The sequence below is a fragment of the Fundulus heteroclitus genome, chromosome 4, assembly GCF_011125445.2.
Source record: "Fundulus heteroclitus isolate FHET01 chromosome 4, MU-UCD_Fhet_4.1, whole genome shotgun sequence".
NCBI lineage: Eukaryota > Metazoa > Chordata > Actinopteri > Cyprinodontiformes > Fundulidae > Fundulus > Fundulus heteroclitus.
Window position 1 is genome coordinate 30,404,534 of NC_046364.1, and position 27,332 is coordinate 30,431,865.

The following is a 27,332-nucleotide window of genomic DNA, read 5'->3' on the forward strand; positions in this document are numbered from 1 at the left end:
TGGGTATGTGACAGCAATATTCTCTGGGTAGTTTGTCAATAATGTGGTTTCCAGAGATTTGTAGATTCAATGCCGTTATTTACCTTTGTGTTTCAATATTAAAATGCCTTTGCTGGAATATTTAATGCCCAGTGAATCAAGCCTTTATGATTATACTGAACTCTGGAACCAAAGCCTTATATTCCACTAAATGGATGAGAATTTCAGGAAAATGGCTACATTTTCATTTCTTTTACTTGCTGTTTATACCCTCACAGAGACCAAAATAATCATAATAGTTATTCCGATATTTGTTTTATAAAGCAGTAGATATAATTATTTTATCTTTTTAGCACGTAGAAACCTGAACGTCTCTGGGAATGGTCCACCATTAATCATAATTACTGGGATTATTTGGTGAAACAAAACATTTCAAACAATATAAAGCCATCATTCATCCTAAGGCCTACTTAGTCTATTCAAAATGCAGTCTGTATTCCTGCTCAGAGTCAACATCACTTCTCCTGCTTCCTACAACTACTAATGTCTCATGTTCTTTCCCCCCTCTGAGACTCTTTGATATCGCCTGCTCTGAACACGAGTCGCGGGTTTACTGGCTGGCGCACAGATATTCCTGTTTCACAGTGGTGAGCTCCATGGTCAAAGTGGATGGCTGTCATGCCACGTTGAGGGAGAGAAAGAAGGAGAGGGCTGTCACCTGAATCCAAGGCAAGCATGCCTCAAAATGGAACTGGTTTGTTTTGTATACCTGCACGCCTGTTGTGTGCAGTTGCCAAATTAGACTTTCAAATCAAGAAGCCAGTGGGAGACCAAGTCTCTAGTTTCTCCTTCCCTTTAATAATCATCCCTGTTTACTCTTCAGGGAGTCATCTTTATATATTTTTTTTCTTAAACGTGCCCTCTAAGCAGGGAGACGGTCTTTAATAAAGCAAGCAGGCAGTGCACCATTTCAACATGTGAATTACACAGGAGAGAATTGAGAGATGGAGGCAATAGAGGAGCACTGGAGGAGGGGGAATGGGGGGGGGATGCTACACCCTTCATGCTATTATCTTTATGGCATAGCAAAACACGCTTCAGGCAATCAGCATGAAATTGTTAATTGCTCAGCCCACTTGTGTGCTGCTCGGGGGACAGGGGCATACAGGAGGTCCCGCGCAGAGTAAGAATGAGCTGTCCTTCTGACTGCCTGCTCGTCTGCCCCCCCCCCCCCCCTCCCACTCGACATTTAACACTGTCCGATGAACGCCTCGTCTATGCGCCGCTCCCCATGAAATCCACAAGCGATTTTTCTTCCTCTCTTACACACGGTGTATTTAAAGAAATAATCAGGGGATGTGTTTGTGTTACAGCTCAGTGGGCGTAGTTGCAGATAATAACTCTTTGTCATCATCTTCCCTATATCTATATTTACTCATCTTGCCGACACGTAAAAATGGATCTGTAGCATTTCTCTTGTGAATCCAAGGGCCCTTGTGCATGGCCTGTGTGAGGTGTTTAAGTGATGTGCGATGCAGGGAGGCACAACTAAGAAGTAAGAGAACTAAAACCCTGGCCAAAACATTTCCCTTTCTGTGATATTTGGATGCAAGGGACTCTTCTTGCACTCTCCTAGTTCTGGTGGCTCCAGGTGGCTCAGAGGAGGGTATTTAAGACATCTTTTTTCAAAAATGAACACCACCCCTCTTGTTACACGTTCATTCACAACATAATGCCCCTCCTCCCTGGCTATCGGTTTTGTTTCTGTTGGAAGAGAGAGGCAGGAAGAGCCAGGTAACATGGGCATCATATTAATGGGCCCTGTCATGCGCGTGGATCGTCTTAGGCATGGAAGAGGATGAGCGCTCAGAAGGTGTTGTCTTCAAATAGGATTTCTGCGAGTGAGACATCCTCGTTGGTTGATATCCCCCTCCGAGCAGCCACTTTCTTATAGAATGATCTGTTATTAGGCAAATGAAGTGCTGCGGGCCCAACGGTAAATCCCTCCACTTTGTCATGGTGTGCTTTCAGTTATCTCACCCGACTCCCTCATTCACCGCCGATGTTCTACCCACTTCACCACATTATGCCAGGCAACCACAGCCTAGTGTTTGAAGCCTGTCACCCCTTTTTGAGCATGGATGACATAGGAAGGATTCTGAGGTGTAATCTGTGCCTTCTTAAAAGGCGCGCTGATCTCAAAAACTCGAGTCGGCTTTAACCTTAAGATTCGTCTTAAAGTCAAAAGACTTGTACGACGAGACAAATAAATCTATGGAGTCCGTGTTCACAAATTTGCATTTTAAACCATTCTAATTTACACACAAAGTTGATTTCCTTTTCTCTATCTCTCTAAATAAGTTCACTTTATTGAGCATAACTTTTAAATTGAATTGTAATTGTTGGTTTTATGACTTATACGTCAGACAAAAAACTCAGCTAAATGACTATTTTTCCACCCCCAAAAACCTTTGTTTGACTTGGTCTTCTGTTCCAGACCCCCTTGACAGAGAGGAAGCTAGTTGCGATTGTAAGCTGGTGTGGTAAAAGGAAAGTGGGTAGGATGCATGATAACTGCTAGACAGGAATTGATTGCATTAATTGATATGCCAATATGTAAGCTTGTTACATCCACCATTGCTTAGGATGATGGCTAACAGGTCCAGCTGATCAATGGAACCAATAAAGGCTTCATCCATTAATGAGGAATGTGGTAATTAATGTTATCCCTAAACCAATTACCTCAGGCGATGTATCTTCAGGAGAGCCCTGCAAATGGACCAACCAGGTTATCTCTGTTATACTCACGCACAGTCTTTAGTGTGCTCTAGGTTAGCATGGCTGTAAAGCTGTAATCTTTCCTAGAGTTTCCACAGCGTTTACAACAAAGTGAGAAGCAATGCTGGAGGTTATCAGCCACTTGAGTATTGCTTTCTATAAGGAATCCTCCCTAATATTGCATCAAAGCCATGCTAACTGATCTTCCGGCTCCGAAACGAAGTAATGCAATCCATTAAACGTGTTTTTTTCCTTGTCTGGCCAAATCTGATTCATATCGTGCGTCTTTGAGAAGGAGAATTGGAAAGAAAGTTGTACAGTTTTGGTTTGATTTTCTTCTCCATCTCAGGCTTTTAAGTTTTTCTAGCTGTACTTGATGCTTTCTGCAACTTTCAGCTGATGAGGAAAGGTTTCAGACCCCACCCTGTTATCTGACGGCAAGAAACCTTAGTCACCTTCAATGGCTTTGCTCTTTTATTTTATATGTTATAGATAAAAACTGTTTTTAATTTCATTGCTTGGTCTGTCAGCTTGGTCAAACACTCTTACAACTGTAGCAGTTCTAGCTCTGCTGACGATCCGACTTCGGAAAGAAATTCAGGTTATGTCAATACAAAAAATCTGCTGTTTGCTGTTTTCCTTTACCTATTTAGACTCCCTAATTGACTTTAAAAGCAGCCATCAAATTTATGATTTGTTGTATACTTGCTCGTGAACACATGCTCATCAGTTTATCTCTTAGTAGTGCAAGTCTTTTATTACTGATGTGGAACATTTCTTTTTTATATATAGTTTCACCATTCTTACATCCACCGACTTCATGAAACAACAAACCGAACAATGTGTGAAATCCTAACTTTTTTCCATTCATTTGGACAAGCCCTTCACACCAAAATCCAGTTTAGCTAATGGGTGTTGCAGGAGTGCAGAAAGGTCCATCTGTCTCTCTGGCCATTATCTGAAGCCTTAATCAGAACTTACAGCAGGCAGGCTAAATAAACAGTAAGTAAGTTGTCTTGGGGTGGAGGAACGTCAATGCCTGCAACTTGCTCAAGCCTTCCCTTTCAATGGTTCTGTATTGACCCCTAAGGACCCCCCGAGAATTCCCTAATTGAAAATTAATATTGAATCAATGCAGCTGGCCATTTGCATATTGATTATAAACATCCAGGAAGGCACCAAGTATGTCTGGGATCAATAGGGCCCTTCTGCAGCAGGCCGAAAGCACTACATCACATGGCAGCTCCCTGCTCCTGAGGTTAATCACTGCTGCTTGTTAAGGAGTTCTTGTCAGGTAGAATCCAGCTGTGGGGTCTTTTGGCCAAAGCTGGCAGCGGTTGAACTGTGAATAAAGAAGCACACTTTAATGGAAGCGTATAGAGACCGATAATCTAACTCCTTTTCTAAATATCCCAGTGATGTTCCAGGATGTTTGGTGTTGTCAAATGTTTTAGTGTTGAGATGCATAATCTTGCACTTCGAGTCACAAATTAAGGTCGAACTCCTCCTGTTAGTTTGCACATCTTGAAGAGATGTGAAGAACTGAGGGCAGGAGCACCTGATTTGCCCAGAAAGGTTTTAATAAAAAAAGATGATATTGATGACAGATATCTCTACCAAACCATCTTAAACCGTAAATCACACAATACATTCCAGCCATATCTGACTCGCTGGGTTAGCTGGTTAAACTGATGGATCTATCACAAACTGGGTGATTCTCCGACACCGCAGGAACCAGCAGACCTGGCGTGAAGCACATGTTACAGCAGCTTATCCTCCAGTCTATGAAGGACAAGGTCTTGAATTAATGCCTCTGTGCAGTTTATGTCTGCTCTTCTCTCGCTGTACCCCCCCCCCCCCCCTCCCTCCCCAGCCCCTGCCACATGCTCTGCACTAGGAGATGGGGTCTGGTAGCTAAGAATGGAGCGTTGGGCCCAGAAAACCAGGCTGCATCTGATTGCTTCATTACAGGCCCTTTCATTGACTTGGTTGCACTGAACTGATGAACTGAGGCAGTGGACAAGAGCACATAATGGGTAGAAATGAATTCTCATCACAGCCTCCTCAAGAGGCCACCGGTCCTGGCTTGAGCCAACAGAAACTATGGCTGAATGAAGAGGAGGGATCTGTATCGGTGCCTATTCATGAGCGAGAGGCAGGACTGGGGCTGAGGGCATGATGGAGCGTTAGGATGTTGGATCAGTACACAGGGGAGGAACCACAAATCTACAGAGAGCCATATTATCATAGGCAGGGTGTTTTAATGATTACTTTAGTGATTAGTGTTTGCTTTCTCCTGGTAACTGACACCCCTGGCATAACATTTTCTCAATTGTTTACTCCAGCGGTTCTCCAGAGACGGCCCTTTGCTAGTTAGAGGCCCGGCCTTTAGGTCCTAGAGTTGCAACAAAACGCCAACCAGTGAGATGAATAATTAAATTCGTACCTTACTGGGTTCTCACCCCCAGCTCTCAAACCTTTTGCTAATGAGTGAGAAGTCTTCTGCAGCGACGACAGTAACAGCTCCTATTATACTGAAAAGAACCGAAACAGCAACGCTAACAACTACATGCACATACAATAAAAATGCAAGATGTGGTAAAACATGGTACCAATTTAGCAGGAGGCCAGGTCTCTGTAGGGGAGAGGTTGTTAATTTTGTGACGATGCCTCTGAGAGGGTATGAACTTTACCATCCAGACCCACTCATTTCCATAAGTCTGTGCTCAGTCAGCGTTAAACAGAGCAGGGGCTGGATTGGAAGAGCCAGTGTCCTGCGGGTGTTTCTGATGCTCAGAACGCTAAAGGTTCTCTGTAAAAGGTAAAGTTACCATAAATAATGTCGTGTCGCGTCATCCTGATGTTCTGCAAACATGCACGGCTCCGAAATCCTCGGAAAGTAGAATCGGCTGGCACCGTCCTGAGAGTGCGCTCCGCTCTGTCCTTCTTTCCGCCCGCTGCCACGGAAGCCCCCACCCCAACATTCATACCTGTTCACTCAGCACAAATTGGATGCTGCTAAGCCATTTAATTGGCCTCTACTTCAGAATCCAAGGACATGCGAAATGTCTCTTTAATATCTGCTCCCCTACAGAGCTGTCCTCAGCTGTATTTTGTAAGAAAGAAAATCTTTTTTTTTTTTTTTTTTTTTTTTGCCAAGCCAGGGGTGTGTTAAAGCTTTTGGACATCAGACAGCCTTAAAACCTGAAACAAAAAAAAACAACAACAACAAAAAAAAGACATTTGACCTCAGTGATTGCCGCTGGAGAGTGGATGCTTTTCTTTTTTTAGTGCTGGGTAAATGATACAAGCACAATATCAGACACTACAAGTTTTTTTGTTTTGTTTTTGTTTCTTAAAGCTGGCCCGCGTTTCAGTCACATCATCTGTTCCTAGTTTCTTTCTTTCTTTCTTTCTTTCTTTCTTTCTTTCTTTCTTTCTTTCTTTCTTTCTTTCTTTCTTTCTTTCTTTCTTTCTTTCTTTCTTTCTTTCTTTCTTTCTTTCTTTCTTTCTTTCTTTCTTTCTTTCTTTCCCGTCTCGTCTTCTCCCTCTCCTGCGGCTGAGCCAAAGTTAACTGAGTAGCAATGTTTGACTGTAATCACTCCAAGGCTCCTTCTCTGGAGAGCAGCACAGCGGGCAGCACAGTTCCACCCCTGTAGGAGGTTTCAGCTCACTTTCTCAGATTCACAGCAAAGCAAAGTTAGCTCGCATGCAATCACACCTGTTTAAACCTAATAGCCTTATCTTATGGGATGATTCCTCCACTCATAATCAGCAACACTCCAGCTGCGGTTGGAAAGAAAGTCGGGTGAACCGTGCTCGCTTTTTAATGTCAAATGTCATTTTCAGATATTTTTGACATTAAATTAAAACTGAATTCTTCAACCCTTTTGTTTGGGTGATAACAATCTTTGAGGTGCAAAATAGAAAAAGGCGCGCGGCAAACCTCTATCTTCAAGTCCAGAATTACGACATCTGAATGCAACATCTGCTCCATAATTAAGACTGAAAGGTGTTTGTTTAATCAAATAACTAAAAGGCTCTGGCAGAAATTATGTGAAAGTGACTACAAGTGCATAAAGAAGCTGCTAATCACGTGAGAGTTTTCTTTCATCAGCCCTAGGCCTTAGCAAAAGGATTGTTAGGGAAACGATCCGAGGCAAAGCACTGTACTCGAATGGACGTTTAGTTGTGATGCAGTTACGCACTGATTAGGCATAACATTATAAACACTTGCCTAATAGCTTGCTGGTCCAAAACAGCCCCTACCCAGGGAGGTGTGGATTCCCCAAGGTCCCTTGAAGGTGGGCTGTGGTATCTGACACCAAGATGTTAGCAGCAGATCCTTCAAGTCCTGCGAGTCGTGAGGTGGATCCTACTTGTTTGTGCAGCTCATCGCACAGATGTTTTTGGAGGCTATTTGTTAGGCTTCTCCAACCATTCTCTGAAGCATCTCTGCTTGGTGGCCAGGTGAATTGTTCTTCTGCATTATTCTAAAACAGTGTCTGACACAAGGTTTCCATGGTCTGCAACAATGCTTAGTTTGGTGCTGCTTATTAAAGCAGCATCCAAAAGCATGGCAGGACTCCAGGTTCCCATTCTCCAAAGCATCACACTGCCTGTGCTGGCTTGGCCTGTGGGGAGCTGCTTGCACAACTTGTATTATATTACACATTTAAAAGCAACAGCTGAACAAAGGGCTTCACAGTTACACCAACAATCATAGACAGAAATGGAGAAAAGCTGTAATAAGAATAAATACAACGCAGAAACGAATCAAAGACCGGTGGAAAGAGATGAGGAGTTAAGACATTTAGATGATTTTATGCTGAGTGGTGGATCACCTCTACTATTGGTTTTATAGGGCTTAGGATGCCCATGACCTGTCACTGGTTCCCCCCAGTTCCTTCTCTGGACCACTTTTAAGAGACTCTGACCCCTGCAGATCAGAAACACCCAACGAGAGCTACAGTTTTGGGAGATGCTCTGACTCAGTCGTCCAGTCACCAGAATTTGGCTCTTTTAAAACACATTCATATCCTGACACTTGCTTATTGTTACTGCTTATAACACATCTGCTTTAAGGATAAAACAATCACTTACTGCTCAATACATCCCAGCCACAGACAAGTGTCGTGTTCAGGAATTGTATTTACTTGATCTGTCAATGGTCTCAATGTTGTGCTGATCGGTGTGGTATCAGTGTTGCTGTTGTTTCACTTAACGTTGTCTTATGTGTATTTGAGGGTTTAAAACATTAAGTCTAGGTTTTATCACCAGACTTTCTGACTTGGGATGCTTCCTAAAATTCACCTGTTTCAAAGCGTTTTCTGTGACTGCACTGAAAAAAAAAGGGTTGGTTGTTTTGTGTTTATTTAAAGTGGAAAATAACATGCCTTTTGCACACTTATTGGTAGCAATATATAAGAAAATCGCCGTTGCTTTGCTGCTCAGGGCGAAAACAAAGATTGCCTGAATTAAAAAGGATCCTCAGACTTTAACTCAGGCTGTCTTGAATCTTGTCCAGATATATAATTGTACATTGTAAGGGCTAAATGCTGATCAGTTAGGAAGGCCTTTACAAGCCGTGTCCTGAGTGCATGTTTTTTTTTTTTGGGGGGGGGGGCCTAGCCGCTGCTGGAGAGTCTGATAGCTCTTGAATTATTTATTTATCAGGCTGCTGGACGGTAGTCACAGCGACCTGGGCCCCTTAGCGGCTGTCTGGCGACATCTCCCCTCTGCAGTGGCCATTAATGTACAGGGGAAAGGGTGCTAATGAGCATAGTGCACTGTGTGCACGGGACCAGCGTTTTCTAACCTTCCAATTTTTTGTTCCTTTAACACACAGACCCGCTATGGTGAATGGAGACAAAGATTTGCAAAGATCTCAGGCCAGAACTTTTTAATTAGGTAAAAAAAAATGGGGTTAGCAGAAGAAAAAGATTGGGGAGAAAAAAAAGAAAGACAGAAACAATCAGCCCTTTTCCTATTAAGGCGAAATGTCAAGCGCAGTGGTGGAGCAATAGTCTGTGTGCATCCCTTTGTTGTCCTCCCTGACATTGAAGGCTAATTTTTCATGGTTATTTGAACTGGAAAATGAAAGAGAGGTTTGTGATTATTTCCTATAAATGACAACACAATCGCATTACGCTTCAGTACAAACACAGAGAGGATATTGCCTTTTCATATTTCATGTGAAAGAAATGGATGGTCTATGCAAAGAGAAGCAGAAAGAAAGACAAATGGCGAAAGAAAGTGCCCCATGTTTGATTTGTGTTAGAAACGGAATGGATGGAGGTAGAGAGAGCTTTTCGTTTTCTTTCCCTTTGCCCAATATGTGGTCGCTCTCTCGGGATGTTTTAAAGGGCCTCTGCAGTGTAATCATTGGATTTCTTTTGCAATTAGCTATGAGTAACCAGCCAGTTGGTACTGAGAAGAAAAGTTTCCCTGCACATCTGCTACAGTCTCTCCAAGAGAGATTTATATCAACTCTAAGGTATTCTCGTGTGCTTTCTCCATCCATAAATGTATAGCGGCATGATGTAACAAACAGAAATAAGTGTAATAAATGAATAAATAAGATGAAACATATCACACCTATCTCCACCTTTCCTTTCTACTAACATAAAACATCTCAACTCAGCGGGCCGCTCGACCTTTGAGAGCAAACACACGTCAATGCTACCCTACATTTTAGATTTGAAATAAAATTGATTAGCAAAATTGGTATTCATAACCTCGTTGGATTCTGTTTTATCTCTGCGTACGCTTTCATAAACAAACAGACGGTCAAGCTCAGGGCTTTGGATGGAAACGGGGAGGCAATAGGACCACAGAGGAGGATGGCAAGCCCGCCTCCTCTTGGGAGGCGGGCTGAGAAATGTGTTTGTGGACTTTAAGTTTACAAAGATTTGAAGAACTGAAAAGAGGGGTGTGGGGGGTCTTCTTACCAGCAGGACTCATGTAAATAGGACCCATGTGGGAGCTATAAGTCAGACTCCAAGCACGTGCAGAGGTAGGGGCTGCATACATCCCGCCATGGCAACATTGATTTTCTGAGGTAATACCACCACAGAACGGTCCACAGGCAGATGGAAGCACTACAAAGATATGCAAATGGTACATTCGATAAATCGACACAGAGATCTTTTTCAGAGAGTTCACTGTACTGCTCTGCAGTGCCTAAAAGGAGAGATAAACAGATAAGTACCTGTTAATGGACACAGATATACACAAGTGTGCGCATTCAGTGAAACATAGGGGGACCTGCATGCTACCTCGAAAAACTTGGATCAATGGGAGAATTTCATGTTAAGCAGAGGGGATTCAAAAAAGCCCATGAAATAAGTGCTTGGACCATTCAGGATTATCTTTTCATATGAAAAGGCCCTTTTAATGTGCTGCGCTGCATTTTTTAATTTTCAAGGCTTTCTTTAAGAAAGCTTTTTTGCGCTGCATCATTGTGTAAAAACACAACGACAAAAACAAACCATGAGTATAGTCACATTCAGTGCACTTATTAGCTAGATATGAAACAAAAGCTGCTGGGTGTATGTCATATATAATAGATGTGGGCTGCCTTGTTAAGCCCAGCAGGCTGTATCTGGCTGTGTCTCTGCGGGGAAAGGCTCTGAAGCTGACTATACCTGGTAATTAAAGAGAGTTTGTGGCAAAAGCCAAACATCAGGAGAGATGAGCTATGAACAGAAGAGCTGTGACAGTTTCAGGTTATGTGATTTTTGTGTGTCCCTTTTCCGCCAAATGAAAAATCAATACATTTTCCGGGTTCTACATATTCAGAATGTCCACCGTGCTTCCGCCCTGATGGAGAGAGGGGCCGGTGCAGTGGGGGCTGAGCGGGGAGTCGGGTGGGGGGGGACGGGGGCTAGAGTGTTCGTCTGTCATAACTGTACCATCGCATTTTCCAAGCCACTGGTGAATATTTCAGAGTTGATGTGATTGCCCTTCATGACAGCGGTGATGCCTCTTTTTTTTTTTTTTTTCATCTACACCCCCCCTCCCCTCCCCTCCCCTCCCGTCCATGTTCTGCCTGGCCCCTTTGAATAGCCACAAACAAAGTAAAAGGGATTGTAGTTTGTGCTTGAGGAAAATTAAGAAAAAAAAGGACGCATCAACAAAAAGAGGTTGAATTAAAAGCATGCAGGAGTGGAAGACGATAAGCATAAATGCATAGTAAGACGGGGAGGGTGAAGAATGGGAGGGGGGGTATGGGGGGAGGGCTTGCTGTACCGACTAACTAAAGAGGCAGAGTGACTCTTTGTGCAGGACAATGTCCCCCAGGCGGAGTAGATAGAAGAGTATTGCCCAATGATGCTTTTGCCCCTTATCCAGGCTTTTAGTCTGCCTTCCTAGGGGGGGAAAGGGAAAAGTACAGCCTGCATCTTCCATTGTGGACATAATATGTGTTAGTTAGCAGCCATCATCTTAGGCATTCAACGAAGTCAGGGTTGTGTGTGTGTGTGTGTGTGTGTGTGTGTGTTGTGTGTGCATCAGACGGGGGCAGAAGAGTGAGCAGTCCCTGCCTGCTCAGTCCCTGCGTACAGCCACATTAACCTAGATCCTCCTCTCCTTCATCACCTGAGTAAAACACAAAGACAAAAGAACTGGAGCAACGCTCTTTAACTTTATTTGTAATGCATCCAAACATGTCATTATTGCAAGACGTATTTCTAATTAGAATAGTTTCCCACGTGGTAACACATTAGGGGAAATATTTTTAATTGACTGAGTATCAAGAGCATAAAATTGGTTACATCGGTTGCTTTAAGAGATTTTTTTTAATCTTTTTTTTTTTTATCTCCCATAGCACATCAAAAATACTGACTTTGAGATGCAAGGGGAATCAGAATGAGGACCTATAGGCTGGTGTGATGAGCATGCACCAAGGGAAAATCAGAGGCTCAAATAAGGAGTTTCTGACATGTTTCTATGGCAGCTTCTAAGGCTATCTGTGATTAACTTTCTTTTTTTAACATTTTGTGTTTTTTGTTTCTGTCATTAGATGCTATAACTCTGCACCTCCTCCTCCCTTGCTCTCACACCGTTTAGTCCTGTGGAGACACAAAGTATTCATTCACATTTAGATCCTGAGGTCAGAGCGTAGCCCCCCCATAGGCAGGTCAGGAATCTAACACGTAACGCTGACCAGCAGCACTGCGGTAGCCTTACTCTTCGTTCCTTTCCAAACCGTGATACTGTGTGGGAGAGCAGGGACCGAGGGCATGTGTGAGTGGGGCACAGAGACAAAACAGGCTTTCATTTTGCACGAGCCAGTCTGCCTCTCGTTTGGTGCGGTTTCTGAGATATTACTATACCGTTTGGGTGTTTTTTAATTTATTGGAAATAATGTTACTTGCAGTTTAAATTGCATTTTCAATTTTCCCACATATCAGTTTGAGTGTTTTGACGGCCATTTGATTTTCCTTCTTTTTAATACGATGTGTCCATTTTTAATTTAATTTTATTTCAGCTTTAAGTATTATAAAACAAGTGACCATTAATGTGTCTGATAACATAACATTGTGTTTTATTGGATGTTCGTGAGAAAGAAAAAAAAAAACTAATTTTGTCTCTGGCTACTTTGTAGGCATGTTTTTCTCAGTTGGGGTTTTATGTGGTGCACCTTGTGAGGACTCCAGGAGAGAGCTTCTAAGAGTGTCGGGAGGGTGGGGTGGCGGCAGCGTGAGATGGGAGGGTTTTCCTGTTTGTTTGATTTTTGAAGAGCGAGGGAGGTCCTGTGTACGGGGTGCAGAGGTGCTGATATGAGGAGCGGACAATGCAAGAAAGCCCTCAGCATGGGTCCTGTGTCTCATTGTCCCATGGTACCCTCCTGTCACTTTCATTTTGCGCCCTCTAGTCCAGAGTCAGGCCAACTTTAATACAAGGAAGGGGAGCACTGGGTGATAGGGGGAGGCAGGAGGAGGGGGGGGGGGTGCCTTAAAAGATGAAGTAGGCGAGAAAGATGGAGTCTGTGAAGTGTGAAATAAGATTGCTTTTTATCCAACAGAACAGCGCTATAGAAAAGGAAGCTGTCCACGCAGGAATAAAGCATGGGGGGGGGGGGGGGGGGGGGGGGGGGGGGGGGGGGAGCACACACTCCTCCCTGATTTACAGTATAACCTCGTGACACCTGGTTAAGACTGACAACAGCAGCTTTGATAATGATAATGAGAGTAATGAGGGCTTAGAGACTGAGCTACAAACCAGAGAGAGGCAGAACACATCCCTCCTTCCAGGAACTCAGGAGCCCGGGAGTGGAAGCAGCTCAGGTCCTCCCTGACAGTGGTGATCCGGGACATGTGTACGCCTAGCTAAAGCCGGCGTCCGGGTTATTGTCTGAGAACTGAATATCCAACGGCAAATAGTTTGAGAACCACGGGGCTGTTTTCAGGTGGGACTGCGGTTCGGCACTTTAAAAAGGCAGTTACCATCATAGCGGTATATTCAGCCGAGGCCGCGGACGGAGGAGGAGCCTGACCCAGTGAAAGATATCCAGAGTGACTATCATTACTTGCTGCTGCTCTTCTCCACAGTCTGGGAAGGAATACTGGAAAGTGCAGTGGTTACCATCAATTATTTATTAGGCCGTTTGTGCTTGTCAGTCTGATTAGCATTAGTGTAATCACTGCTCTTCGGGGGGAAGAGGAAGACTGCTCTCTCTCATCTGAAGGTAATCTTTCCATTTTCAGTGTCTCATCTTCACCGGACAGCTTTTGCGTAGCATCTGCTTTTGTCGTCTCCACATATTTCTTCCCTTTTTCCTTTCCCCATGTGTTTCTGTCTGATGCGGCTCGGACCCTCCCCCCTACCACCACCTCATTAATGTGTGCGAGCAAGTTGCTCTCTCCCAGCTTGTATAGAGTGACACCTATGGGTCTGAGTAGGCCTTTGCAGTCACTGGCAAGGCAGAAAAACGCATGAGGGGAAGGCTACAAAGCAATGTCTCTGTGTGTTTGTGTGTGTGTGTGTGTGTGTGTGTGTGTGTGTGTGCGTGCGTGTGTCTGTCGGGGGATGCTGGAACAGAGAGCCCATGAACTGTCCCCTCTGACTGACTGACAGAGCAGGACTGAAATTTATATGCTCAGAACAGATGAGTTTAATCTTTGTGTCGGCAATGGGCTTATTCAGCTTGCATGATTAGATTAATGGAACTGTTTCATATTATTGTATTAGAATGGTTAATGAAGACAATTAATTAGAAGACAACCTTCAGGCTATTGTCCTTTACATCTTTCAGATTTGGGTTAGAAATGGCCCGCTGCCATAGCTTTGAGTGTTTCTCCTAATCTATTTCCAGAGTTAATCTGCAGCTGCAGTTTTAGTGTCTCTTCCATTTGCATCCTACTCTTAGGCCACTCGTGACCTTTCATTAATTAAAGTCGACCTAGCTTTAATCATTCTGTAATGCGGTTGTAGATGAGACAAGAAACGGGCAAAACCATTTGCCGCTCGGAGATGTGAAAGCGCTGCTGGAATCATACGTCTGCTTTTTTGTATAAATTATGCATGGAACTGTGTTGTGCAGGCTCAAATTGTCATGCATGTTGATTAAACATCTTGATAAAGCAGAATAAAAAATAAAAAAAAAAAACACGACGGGGTGGGGAAGAAACATTCATGCACATATGTGCAGGTAACGTGTTTGTGCTCCATTTTGGAGGCGGTTACACGGGAGCTAAATAGCTTTAGAATGCAGGCTGCCTATCACAGTAATGTTTGAGAACAAAGTAAGTATTGATGTGTGGGTGGGGAATTAGTCTCACTACATGCATCACATAGCAGGAAAATGACACCTTGCCCCATTTTTAAAGGTTATTTTTTTTTTTTTTTTTACCTGGGGATTATTTTGTAATCTGAGCACCTGTGCAGCTGTACAGTATTTTAATTCTCTTGCACCTATGAAGATTCATGCAGGCAGCAGATAGATGGGATTTTAGCAATCTGCAGATTTTCTTGGACCCTTTTCAGGAGCATTTGGTATCTTTTTCAGAATTCAGGAATGTGTTGGATGAAATTAAGATATTTAAAAATTTAAAGCGGAAAACGGAAATAGCTCCTTAGGTATTTCTTTTCTAACATATGCCTTCTCTTTAAATATCTTTATTTAAAACCCTGGGCCATCAAGTGGTCTTTTAGCACTAATGTTTTACAACAAAATCCATACGCTTCCCACCCTGCTCGGACAGCTGTTTCCTACAACAACTGTATTGGCAAGCAGGAAGTGAAGGTAGCTGCTGTTGCCTGGTGGGGAATATTAAAAAGGTGTTGTCCTTTCAGCTATTGTGTGTCTTGTTTTGTGTTTTAATTTTTACAAACTAGCTTTTTTATGTAAAGAAACCTAGTTGTCTGTAAAATTATAGTTTATTACAATAACTCTAATGTATTAATTTCTTTGCAACTATAGATGCACATATATCATATCGAAATCATATAAAATGCTGACTTTTATATGCAGGTTTGTTGATGAGCAGCGCTGTTCCCTAACTGAGGGAGTTAACAGGGAGTGATGAGGGACCGCGTAACGTCATAAAAGCAGTTTTGGCGCGGGGTATTCCTGTGGTAAGAGCGCTGACTAAATGCGCAGAGACTGCAGGGCTGAATACTTGACCAGGATATTTCAGTTGCTGTTGTAGTTTTGTCAATATATCAATAGCTCATAGAGTAGAGACCGAGGCATGAAAGCATTTTCAAAAGAGCATTTAAGTACATTTGCTGAGAATTAGCTGACTTGTGTAATAACTGATAAAGCCTATTGACTGCGGCCTAGTTTACTGTTGTCAAATCAATGCTGTTGCATGCAAGTCTCTCTACTTTTAAACAAACTTAACAGGCAGAGGGGATGTTCACAGGGCACTGGAGGGAAATAAACATGATTGATGCGCTTTTTATTATCTGTTTTTGCTATCTTTTCCTCTGTGTGTTACTTACAAATGGAGTTATTGGATATCCATTGTTTGGACTTCAACGCTCCTAAATGGCCCTGATATATCGAGCTGAGGCTTTTAAGGTGGTTACAAGGGATTTGTGACTTTGACCTGGCATAAAAATACATTGAATTGTAGGACTGAAAGTTTTAAATATTTATGATTTTTTAATAGTAAAATAACAGCAGCGAAATTGGGTTATTGGTATTGGTTTGCAATATAGCAGATTGCGGTAGGGGATTGTAAGACGTGTGCAATATCAAATGGGGTCTTATATAAGGTCCCTTTCTTGAAGGACGGTTATTTTTCCATCTGCTAGGACATGCGTGTCATTTATTTTCTTCCTTTTGCAGTTTTGAATCCCAATGAAATAAGAAAAAAAAATACTTCCTTTATGAATCAATATTTGTTTTCCTCTTCCCCATGATTCAACTCTGATTTAATAATTCAAGTCTGACTAAATATTACAGTGTTATCAGATAGTACAGAAAGCAGATTCTGTCCTCTTTGTCTGCTAGCCTTGCAACTATGTGTCAGCAAATGTAATTGTTGCAAGCTCCTATAGAAAAAAAAAATGCTGCCGTCCCTTTAAGTGCTTCCACCAATTCTGATGGCGTGCTGATTTACATATCCCGGTCTCCCTCCCCCTTCAGGAGAGCTGAGCGAGGATGTGGAGGCTGCTAGTGAGACCATCACAGACCAGGAGGACCAAACCAAAGATAGAGAAAGTGGGGGGGAGAAGGAGCTCACCAAAGGGACAGGTAAGGCCAACATTCACAGACTTTTTTTAGTCAGCACTAGACACAGGATTTGCAGCCATGCAGCTGAGGGATGTAAACAAAAGGCCTTTTATCTAACTATAATAAACCTACTTAAATAAGCATTTTTAGGGAAAAAAAAACTACAAACGCTCTTATAAAACCCTATTATACGGTTAAACAATACTGCAAACTACAAATTTCACTAGAAATAATACAGATAGGTTAAGCTGTCAATATATGAAATAAGTTAAGGTGTCATGTGACTCTTGTTTTGTTTTTGCTCAATAGATGAGCAGGCCTTGTGTACAAACCCCCATGTGATCCTCACTCTCTACTGTGTCGCACACAGTTAGACACGGACAATACTGAATGTATAGTTTTATTCATACCGGGATTGCTATTTCCATACTTATCTATTATGGTGAATGGAGGGGGTGTTTCTTAAGCAGGGGCCTGGCCTCAGGTTGAGGGGAGGGGCTTCTGGCCTCAATTTCTGATCAAGCTTGCTCCATTTTGTTTCAAAAACATACATTATTCTGTTTCATTACCATATTATATATATATATATATATATATATATATATATATATATATATATATATATATATATATATATATATATTAAACCATTCACTTGAAATACTTCTTTTTAAAATGCATGCAGAGGTTTTTGTTTTAGAGTGTGATGATTTGTCCATGAACTTAATTGCACGATAATATTTACATAGTTTCAAACCTTATCGAACGTTGCATGGATGTGTAAGTTCTGGCACACTTGATAGTCTTTAAGATACTAGAACCAAGTAATAAAGTCCGAACCTTATGCTACCATTAGGGATGGGGCAATTGTTGTGTCGTTTACTTTTATTAGGGTATGATTATTGGTGATGATTGCATACCCACAGCTGCCTAAAATCTAACAACATGGGTTTGGATTGCCATTTTCACTGTTTTAATTATTTTTTTCTGCTGCTGATTCCCTGAGAGCATCCAATATAATTAAGATATTTGAAAATATGATTAAATGCAATTATTGCAAATTATTCAATGGCAGCTATAACCGGTGTCCTGAAGTAGCCTATTTGTTAATGAGTACATTTTATTTGTTTGAGCAGCGTCTGTGTTTATATGCAGCTGTGACTGTATGCAGAGAGATATGAAATTTGAAATGCTTTTTATTGTTATCCCAACAAACAACACAAAACGGTGTGCTATTTTTAAGTCCATTTTGCCGATAGCTAGTTATTATCATTCTCTATTAAGGCAATAGTCTTTTAAACATGTGGCCTGCTATACGCGCACATTGTCTCGTGACTTCATATGCTATAACTCATCCATACAAACTGAATTTAGCTCTAATAATGTTTGGTACAAGCATTAGAACAAGAGTTTTTTCTGCAAATTCACAAAGGTGGGGGACAAATAAAACCCCACAAAATGAGAAGCAAGTTCAGTTAACTTTAAAAGTCGAGTCTTTCCCATAATAGTATACAATGCATGTGTATCAGAGAATCAAAGAGCGTGAAACTCAAAAAGCTTAATTTATTTACTGATTGTGTTGTTTTTCTTTGTTGTTGTTTTTAAGAGGGGGGAAATGAAACCTTTTTCCAGTTCTCTTTTTTCATGCTCAGTTTAATCTCAATGCCTGTATTACACAAAAACAAAGCTAGTTTAGACTTCTCCTATCCAATAGAAAGTAGTTTTGATATTAATGGCACAGAGCAGTAACAGGCCTTGATAGATGCTCTTCACCTGTCTAACTTCTTCTTGTGTCTAACTTCCCTTGTCTGACTGTGGGGTGTTTTGATTTACACGAGTCAGGTTAAAAGCTGCAAAACAATCCGCACCCTTTTTGCATACCGAAGTTTTCATAAAGTACAGATTAAAAAAAAAAAAAACTTCATCACAGTGTTTGAAGCCTCACCTTTGTAAAACGTCTTTGATATTTGAACTTCTATTTTAAATGAGGCTGAGTTGTTTGTGCTCTTTGAAAGGGCGACACTCCTCTTTGATGGAAGAAATAATGATATGCATGCCTGACTGAATATGGCTAAAAGTATGTTTTAGCACATCAAAATAAAGCACTTTAAAAAGCATTAAAATGAGCTGGCCGATTAATAATTCACTCATACCTGTGGTGCACAGGAAGACGACTCCTTGCATTAGGATTCCTCCTTTTTGAAAGGCATGCAATCTGATACAAGCATATTCAGTTCCTTTCCTCCCCTCTGTCAGTCACTAATCAGCAAATAAGAGTGTTTCTGTGTTTTCACAAAGGAAATATGTGCTTGCATATGAAAAATTTACAGCTTCCCTGCAGCTTATTAGAAACGCTTAGTTAAAAATAGCATTGCATTAGGGAACCAGGTCTGAGGATCTGTTTGATGTCAGTGGAAAGGAAGGTGGGTAGGATGGTGTGGTGGGTTCAAGGCTGTGTTGGGAAAAGTAGACAGCTGGAGTTTAATAGGAAGGGCTCTTTTTTTGTACTTTGAAACTTCCTGCAGATTTAAAAGATACAATACCAATTCAGAAGAAATGCAGAAAGCATGTCTTGTTGGAGCAACACCTCACAGTGCATTTGGCGAGCAGAGGAGCACTTGTTTGAGCTGCTGATCGTCTAAAAATGTTGCATAGTAAGAACCTGGAGGGTGCATTTGTTAAAATATAGCCGATCTGTTATCAGTCAGAAAGGTTCTCAGTCTTCCACTGTCTGACCCCGAGCTCCTCCTAAGATCCATCATTAGAACGAGCGAAGCACTTCTTCTCGTCGTTGTCATGTTGCTGTTGGAACGGAGCGCAACATTGTTCCCTTTACAAATGACAGCCACTGTCAGACAGACGGCATTAGTGAAAACAGGAAGAAAAAAAAGATTCCTCCTTTTTTAAAGCCACTGTCAATCTTATTTTCTCCTTCTTGTTGCACGGCTCCTCAGTATTCATTAAAATCATTTAGAGGTACATCAGAAGCCTTTGTAACATGCATATGTATTTGGCCTGTCATCTCTTGAAAGATGCCTTCATTATTCCATTGCTTTTTTATTTGTCTCAGGGACAAAACACGGATGCGCATGTAAAGGCATGCAATGAATGTAGATGTCTTTTGCTAGAAAGCACTGTGTTGTGCCACTTTTGAATTATCATAATTGCGTTCAGATTGCGTTAGAAAAAATTTAAATTTCGAAGCCATTCCAAATGGCACCTGTATGTTAGCCGTAGCCACCACTGAAGGGTCGTCTTAAACAATATGTATAAAATATGTATAAATTGCTAACCCTCCTACTTTCTTCCTTGCCCATCCCTCTCCTAGTGGATAACCTACAGATAAAGGCACACGAACAGGATCCTTACCTTTATTAAAGCGGATGATGTATTTCTGCTGCACTTGCATGAATCCATGAGAATGCAGCTGGAAATGAGGCAGGCTGAAAATCAGTGTGGGTCAAACAAGAAGGTGATCAGAGCTAGACGTGATAGAAGAGGTGGAAAAAAAGCTGGAAATTGTTGATACACCCACAGGCCTAGACACGATGTGATCTGATATTTAGCATAAACTGTATGGCTAATATTTTTTTCCTAAACGTTGTGGCAGAGATGAGGGGTTGCATTAAGCAGAGGATGAGGAAAGTATAGCGTCTCAGTTCTGGGCTTTAGTGGAAGTTGATAAATAATTCCTCCCCGCGCCTTCCCCTATATTCAATTTACACAAGCCAGAGCAAGGTGGTGGAAGCAAGGGGTGAAAAATTATATTTCAGCGTAGGTCATCCGCACTCTCTGAACTGTAACACCTCAGGGAACAGGCAGACTCACAAGTAGGCTAAAACAAATGGTTCCAAATGGTTAACATGGAGCGCAGGATGAATATACTGTTTCATTGATATTTTGTAAAACAGTTTAAAAAAGTAGTGGACAGTTTTAAGCCAATTTAAAGTATTTGTGTCTGTCTAATTAGAATGGATGTGTCATTTTGCAGTTCCATAAACAGATTTTCTGCCTTCCATATTATTTTATTTGTTACATTTAAACTATTGGGGCTTAGTGTATTATTATTATAGTAGGTGTATTCTGACACAGTTGCGTGTAGTGCCAATTAAATGTGACACGCAGGTTCTAACTTAGACTCCGATTGGCTGGAGTATACACTCTCATATCTGCCTCTCAGCCTGTTCGGACGCTTTTTTCTCTGCTCTCTGCTTGCTTGCATTTTCCTGCCTTTTACTTTTTATCTCTTTATCTCCTAACCTAAACCACAGAAAGTTGGATTTAGTTTTTATTTATTTATTTTCTTTTTATTTTCTTTTACTTATTTTTTGATTTGGATTTTGAAAAGATGCCCTCCTTCAACACAATGGACTTTGACAAGCTTTTACAGAAGATAGCTGTTATGGAACTGAAAATCTGTCGACTTGAAGTGAATTATGATGTAAACGCCGCGAATGGAAATGATACGACCCTGCCCGTGATTCCGAGCGGTGACCACCAGCCCAGCGACTCAGCGAACAAACAGTTCCCTGAGGAAAATGAGAATCCCTGGACCACTCTGGGTGCAAGACCAAAGGACCAACGAACCCCACGCCTAGACAAAGAAAACTGGCCAAGACTACAGAGAGATGTCCCAGGACAAGTAAAACAACAGCGGGCTGTTCCCACAACAAATGATAGGAGTAAACCTGCTGGAAATGCTGGAATTCCTTTACGAAACAGATTCGCTCCGCTCCAAAATGTGACCCAGGAGGACAAAAACCAGAGGTATGTCAACGATTTTCGTTCTAAGACATCAGAGAAAAGACATGCCACAGGGCCAAGGACCCTGATATTATGCAATGGTTCTGTAAGGGGGATTAAACATTTCTGTAACAAGAAAAATACAGAGGTGTTGATTTATAACGACGGGAACTGTGGCCTGGTGTCTGATTTAACAGACATCCTTCAGACAGACCTTCCAAGGATCTTGAGAAAACGTCCGACCTTGGAAAACCTCATAATACAAGCTGAAGCCCTGACGGACGTCAACAGGATAAGAAAATCAGAAGTATTAAAAGAGGATTACATTCGTTTGTTGAAACTTGTTGATGGCCTGAATGTCAAGGTTCTTCTTAGCGGGCCTCACTCACCCGCTAACTGCGGAGACGAGATTTTTTCCAGAATTCTGATGCTAAACAAATGGCTGGAAAAAACATGCAAAGAAACAACTGTAACCTTCATAGACAACTTTAACATATTTTGGGAAAGAAGACATCTGTTCAACAGAGATTGTTTCTCTCTAAATAGGTCAGGTGCAAAACGGCTGATTTCAAACATCTTCTATTCTGTGAACCATGCGTCATCAGCTTTGTCCCAAAACAAGGAACATCCAGTGCCAAAACAAATGATAAGCCCAGTGCAGCCCGAACAAGCCAAGATAAAGATGGCCAGAAAGATGACACAGAATGAGGCGTTGTCAGAGCTACAGGACGATTCATCCCAGATCTCAGCAGGACAACGAAAGGACCAAGAACCTCCATCTTCACAAACACCGGTCCAGACTGGACCCCGCCTCCCCTTCTTCTCCACAAAGCCCAGAAGTTCCTTTTCTGGAATTTTCTCATAACATGAACAAAGTATTTAAGATTGGCCTACAGATGACATCCTCTCCACATAGCCATTCTGCTGTGAATAAACCAGGATTCTCCAAAGGCCTCAGAGCCTCAGATCCTCCCCCTCCACGTATCACAGAACACTCTGGTACTGAGGAACTCCAAATTACTTCGCTGTGATACAGATTGGGCCCTGGCCACACGTTTATCAGACATGAGAGTTCCCAGCATCAGCCGGGGCCTTTCGCCGGAGATTATGGAATATCTGTGATAATACGTGGCAGAAATAAGAAAAACAAAAGGATAAACAGGAACAAATACTTAAAAATCATAAACTGTCAGATGCAACCTGTCACAGAGACATCATCAACCACTAAGTCATATAAACTGGGTTTATTAAATATTAGATCTCTGTCAGGAAAATCCCTTTTAATTAATGACTTCATTATTGACAATGATCTTGATGTAATGTTTTTAACAGAAACATGGCTGCATGAATTTAGTGAAGCAGCTATACTGATGGAGTCGACTCCTCCAAACTACAGTTTTCTTTGTGAGAGCAGACAGCAAAGGAAAGGTGGAGGAGTAGCAACATTGTTTAATGATTCACTAAAGTGTAAAAAGGTGTTTTTAGGAAAATTTGACTCTTTTGAACATTTGGCTCTCCAGGTAAAGGGCCCGGTACGAACTATGTTTCTGAATGTGTACAGGCCTCCTAAGTCCACATCAAACTTTTTTAATGATTTTAGTGACCTGCTGTCTGTGATATGTGTTGATTATGACTGTTTAATTATTGTTGGAGACTTCAACTTTCACGTTGACAACCCTGAAGACAGAAGTGCAAAAGAACTGTGTGACACACTTAGAAACTTTGGTTTAAGTCAACACGTTAAACAGCCAACACACAAACAGGGACATATTTTAGACTTGATCATCACTAAAGGTCTAAAGATTTCACAGGTCAATGTAACTGATGTTGCCTTATCCGATCACTTTTCTGTTACCTTTGAAAGCATAATTACCAGCGACTCATTTAGCCAAAGGGACATCGTAAGAAAACGCACCTTTAAGGACAATGCCGCGGAAACTTTTATTCAAGCTTACTCTGATACTTCAACCTTGGGCTGCAACTCAGTAGATGAGCTAGTAGATAACTTTCAGTCTAAAGTCTCAGACATCATTAACTGCATTGCTCCAGTCAAAGTGAAGTTTTTTCCCGGGAAGAAAAAATCTCCTTGGAGAAATGCTCCATCAGTTAGAAGTGAAAAAAGGGAATGTCGAAAAGCTGAACGCAGGTGGAGAAAGAATAGACTCCTAGTTCACTACGACATCTATAAAGAGAGACTTTACAGATATAACTTACAACTGAAAAATGCAAGAGAATCTTTCTTCTCTGAGATCATCAAGAAAAACATTAATAATACTCATGTCTTATTTTCCACAGTTGACAGGCTAACAAATCCTCCTGTGTCCGTGACTTCCGAACTCCACTCCACCAGGGCCTGCAACGAATTTGCTAACTTCTTTACTGAAAAAATCCTAAAAATTAGAGGATCATTTTGTACTACCATATCAACACCAGAACCAATGCTTTATTCAGCTGGAACTATTTCTGACAAAATGTCCCATTTTAGCGAAATAAACCACAAAAGCTTAGAGCAGATCATTCAGCAGTTAAGTTCCTCCTCCAGCTGCCTTGATGTTCTACCCACAGCTTTCTTTAAAAAAGTTTTACCTGTAATAGCGTCTGATTTGACTCAGATAATAAACGCGTCCCTTCTGTCAGGTGTTTTCCCCCAGTCCCTAAAAACAGCAATTATCAAACCACTGCTGAAAAAGAACAATTTAGACAAACTTCTACTCCAGAACTACAGGCCCATCTCAAACCTCCCCTTTATCAGTAAGATTATTGAAAAAGTTGTATTTCAACAATTAAACACCTTCTTAACAACGACCAGCCGCTTTGATGGTTTCCAGTCAGGTTTCCGTGCTCACCACAGTACAGAGACCGCCCTTATCAAGGTTTTTAATGACATCCATATAAATACAGACTGTGGAAGAACCACCGTGCTGGTACTATTGGACCTCAGTGCAGCATTTGATACTGTTGATCACTCCATTCTGTTAGAGCGCCTGGAGAACTGGGTCGGCCTTTCTGGTACAGCTCTCCACTGGTTTAAATCTTACTTAAAGGACAGGGACTTTTTTGTATCAGTAGGTAACTTTACATCGAAGATTACAAAAATCACATGTGGGGTTCCCCAAGGGTCCATCCTGGGTCCCCTCCTCTTCAATATCTACATGCTCCCTCTAGCCCAGATAATAAAAAATAACAACATCAGCTACCATAACTATGCAGACGACACACAGCTCTACATCACCATGTCACCAGGTGACTATAAACCAATTCAAGCACTGAGTAAATGCCTAGAAGAAATCAATGCATGGATGTGTCAAAATTTTCTTCAGTTGAACAAAAACAAAACAGAAGTAATAATATTTGGACCAATAGAGGAGAGATCAAAAGTTAGCACACAGCTTCAGTTGCTTCAGCTAAAAACCACTGATCAGGCCCGAAATCTGGGAGTAGTGATGGACTCAGACCTGAACCTCCAAAAGCATCTAAAGACAATTACAAGGTCAGCTTTCTATCACCTGAAGAACGTTTCCAGGATTAAAGGACTGATGTCTCAGCAGGATCTGGAAAAACTAATCCATGCGTTTATTTTTAGTAGAATTGATTACTGCAACGGTGTTTTTACAGGTCTGCCTAAAAAGTGGATCAGACAGCTGCAGCTGATCCAGAACGCTGCTGCCCGCGTTCTCACTAAGACTAAGAAAGTAGAGCACATAACCCCCGTTCTAAAGTCCTTACACTGGCTCCCTGTATCTCAGAGAATAGACTTTAAAATACTTCTGTTAGTATATAAATCTCTAAATGGCTTAGCACCTAAATACATCACAGACTTGTTATCAGCGTATCAACCCTCCAGACCACTAAGGTCTTCTGGCTCCAGCCTACTCTGCATACCTAGAACCAGAACTAAACAAGGAGAAGCAGCATTTAGTTCCTATGCTCCACTTATCTGGAACAAACTTCCAGAAAACTGTAAAAGTGCAGAAAGCCTGAGTTCCTTTAAATCAAGATTAAAAACACATTTGTTTAGAATTGCCTTTGAATGTTCAAGTTAAAATGTTTTACTGTTTTCAAATGTTCTTTTTTTTTTTTTTTTTTTTTTTTTTTTTTTTTTTTTTTTTTTTTTTTTTTTTTTTTTTTTTTTTTTTTTTTTTTTTTTTTTTTTGTTTCTACACTATCCCTACTTGCTTTTATTCTGTTTTATTTTCCAATATTTTAATCATGTAAAGCACTTTGCATTGTCTCTGTACTGAATTGTGCTATATAAATAAATTTGCCTTGCCTTGCCTTACAGCATTTACTCAATCTGTGCACAAATATTTATGCCCTTCTCTGAATTCAGCAGAGGTCATCAAGCCACCTTTAAACACATCTCATTAAGAACAATTAAAACCAGAATCACGTGTAATTTAAAACCCTGAATATAGAGTTTTGTTGTTCTTTTTGTATTTAATTTTTTTGCAAAGCTCACGCATGTGTGGCAGAAGTATACAGCTCCGAAGAGATGTTTGTCCTGCTTAAATTACTGCAGCTGAACACAAATGCCTCCGTTTTGGCTTCCTTTTCTTCCTTTTATTTATTCACTCAGATGTGTTAAAAAAAAAAGCTCCAAACTATTTTCAACTAAATCTCAACACAAAATCTGGATAGCTGTGTGACTGAGGACCAAGCTGTGTGTGTGTGTGTGTGTGTGTGCTCCTGGCTTCCCATTCACCAGCTGTTCTCGTCGACTTGCCTCAGTGAGCACATGCGGCCGTTCAGGTGTTCTGCGGCTAAGAGAAGCAGATGTGCTTCTCCCGCGGCGGCTGCTTGTAATCGGGATAATGAAGCCGATGATTAGCGTCCCCTAGACGCGACAGTGTGGCATTGCATCCCAGTCATTTTCATTTCTTTCTTTATTTATTCTCCGGCTCTGCTTTGTGCTGCTAGCCTTTCAGGGTGGGCGCATTCAGAAACGCACAAATGAAATGATCCAAACTGTTCTCCCGCACAACAGTGCATATATGCAGATTTTATTCGTTTTTTAAGTTGAAATTGTCTGGCTCAGCTTAGTTGTAATTCAATTATTCAGGTTTAGCATGTCCACTTTAAATTGTGGGTCATTCAGTGCAGCCGGGATTTGTTGCTCTTAAGGCCCCTCAGTAGTGTAGGACCCTGGGAGAGGGAGCAGTGGAGACGTTTACATACTCATGTCACGTCTCTCAAGTGTTTGTCGTCCCTCAAATTATAATTCCTTTCGTCTTTGAAGATAATAGGCCATAAATTGTCCTTGTTTGTGAGGCACCTCCCTGAAAGCGCGGTGTTTATGGGTCTACCACAAGGTTTCCAACATCCAAAGCTGTGTCCTGCTAAGGTGAAGCACACTCCATGCTATCGTTCATTGAAGCCTGTAAATTGCCGACAACCGCATCCAGAAATCTCAACATAACTGAACAATTTCACTTCCCCACAGCCTATAGATTTGACTTTTTTTTTTTTTTTTTTGTTGTTGCCCTGTTCAAAATGCAATTATGTGGATTTTTGCTCCCACCTCCCTAGTTGAAATCTTCTCTGTTGGTTCTCGCTGCATAAAAGACCAAACAGAGCGCTGCCCTTTTATTGCTTTGGGCTCTGACTCAGGCCGTAGATTAAAAACCTGGTTAAAAGTGGGGAAAAGGAAAAGGCAATGCTGTTTGCATAGCGCAGAGAGAAAATGACTTGTAGCACCATGGGAGTTGAATCATCTCCATATTAATAGCCAACTCTCCATGGGAATAGAGGTGAGGATTTCACGCAGCGCGAGAAGCTGAAGGGCGTCGCAGGGTCTCGGCGCTTTGAAGGTGAAAGGTTTCAGCAGGCAGGCTTCTCGGAGCGTGCTGGAGTTCCTACATGCGTAGGTTAAACTTTGGCTCTACCACCTGACGTTTACTCCCTCTCCCTGGCATGGCCAGGATGTGTGATAGTTGATGTTAACATAGGACCTGAAGCTACGTGAGCATGGTGGGAATAATTGCGATGAAGCAATAGAGGCTGCAAAGATGTGCACCTCGCCTCAGCTCCTAGGAGGGACATTATTCAAAACACCAGCCGCCTTGCTCCACATTTCACAGGTTTGCATGCTGTTTACTTTTATCTCTACAATATGGATAACCTCTCAGAATGATGTAGGGTTAGGGGCAGC

General features: G+C 41.7%; 1 protein-coding gene across 7 annotated transcripts in view; it reads left to right on the forward strand.

The window, feature by feature from the left end:
- The window catches only part of zfhx3 (zinc finger homeobox 3), a 357,317-nt gene that overhangs the window by 307,171 nt on the left and 22,814 nt on the right, over positions 1–27,332 (forward strand). For 6 of the 7 annotated variants that reach the window (XM_036136359.1, XM_036136360.1, XM_021308543.2 and 3 more), the window contains one exon: positions 16,355–16,462. The exons of the other annotated variant lie outside the window; for it this stretch is intronic. In XM_036136359.1, coding sequence (XP_035992252.1) covers positions 16,355–16,462 — 108 coding nt within the window. The remainder of the gene's footprint in view (positions 1–16,354; positions 16,463–27,332) is intronic. 7 annotated transcript variants of the gene reach the window in all.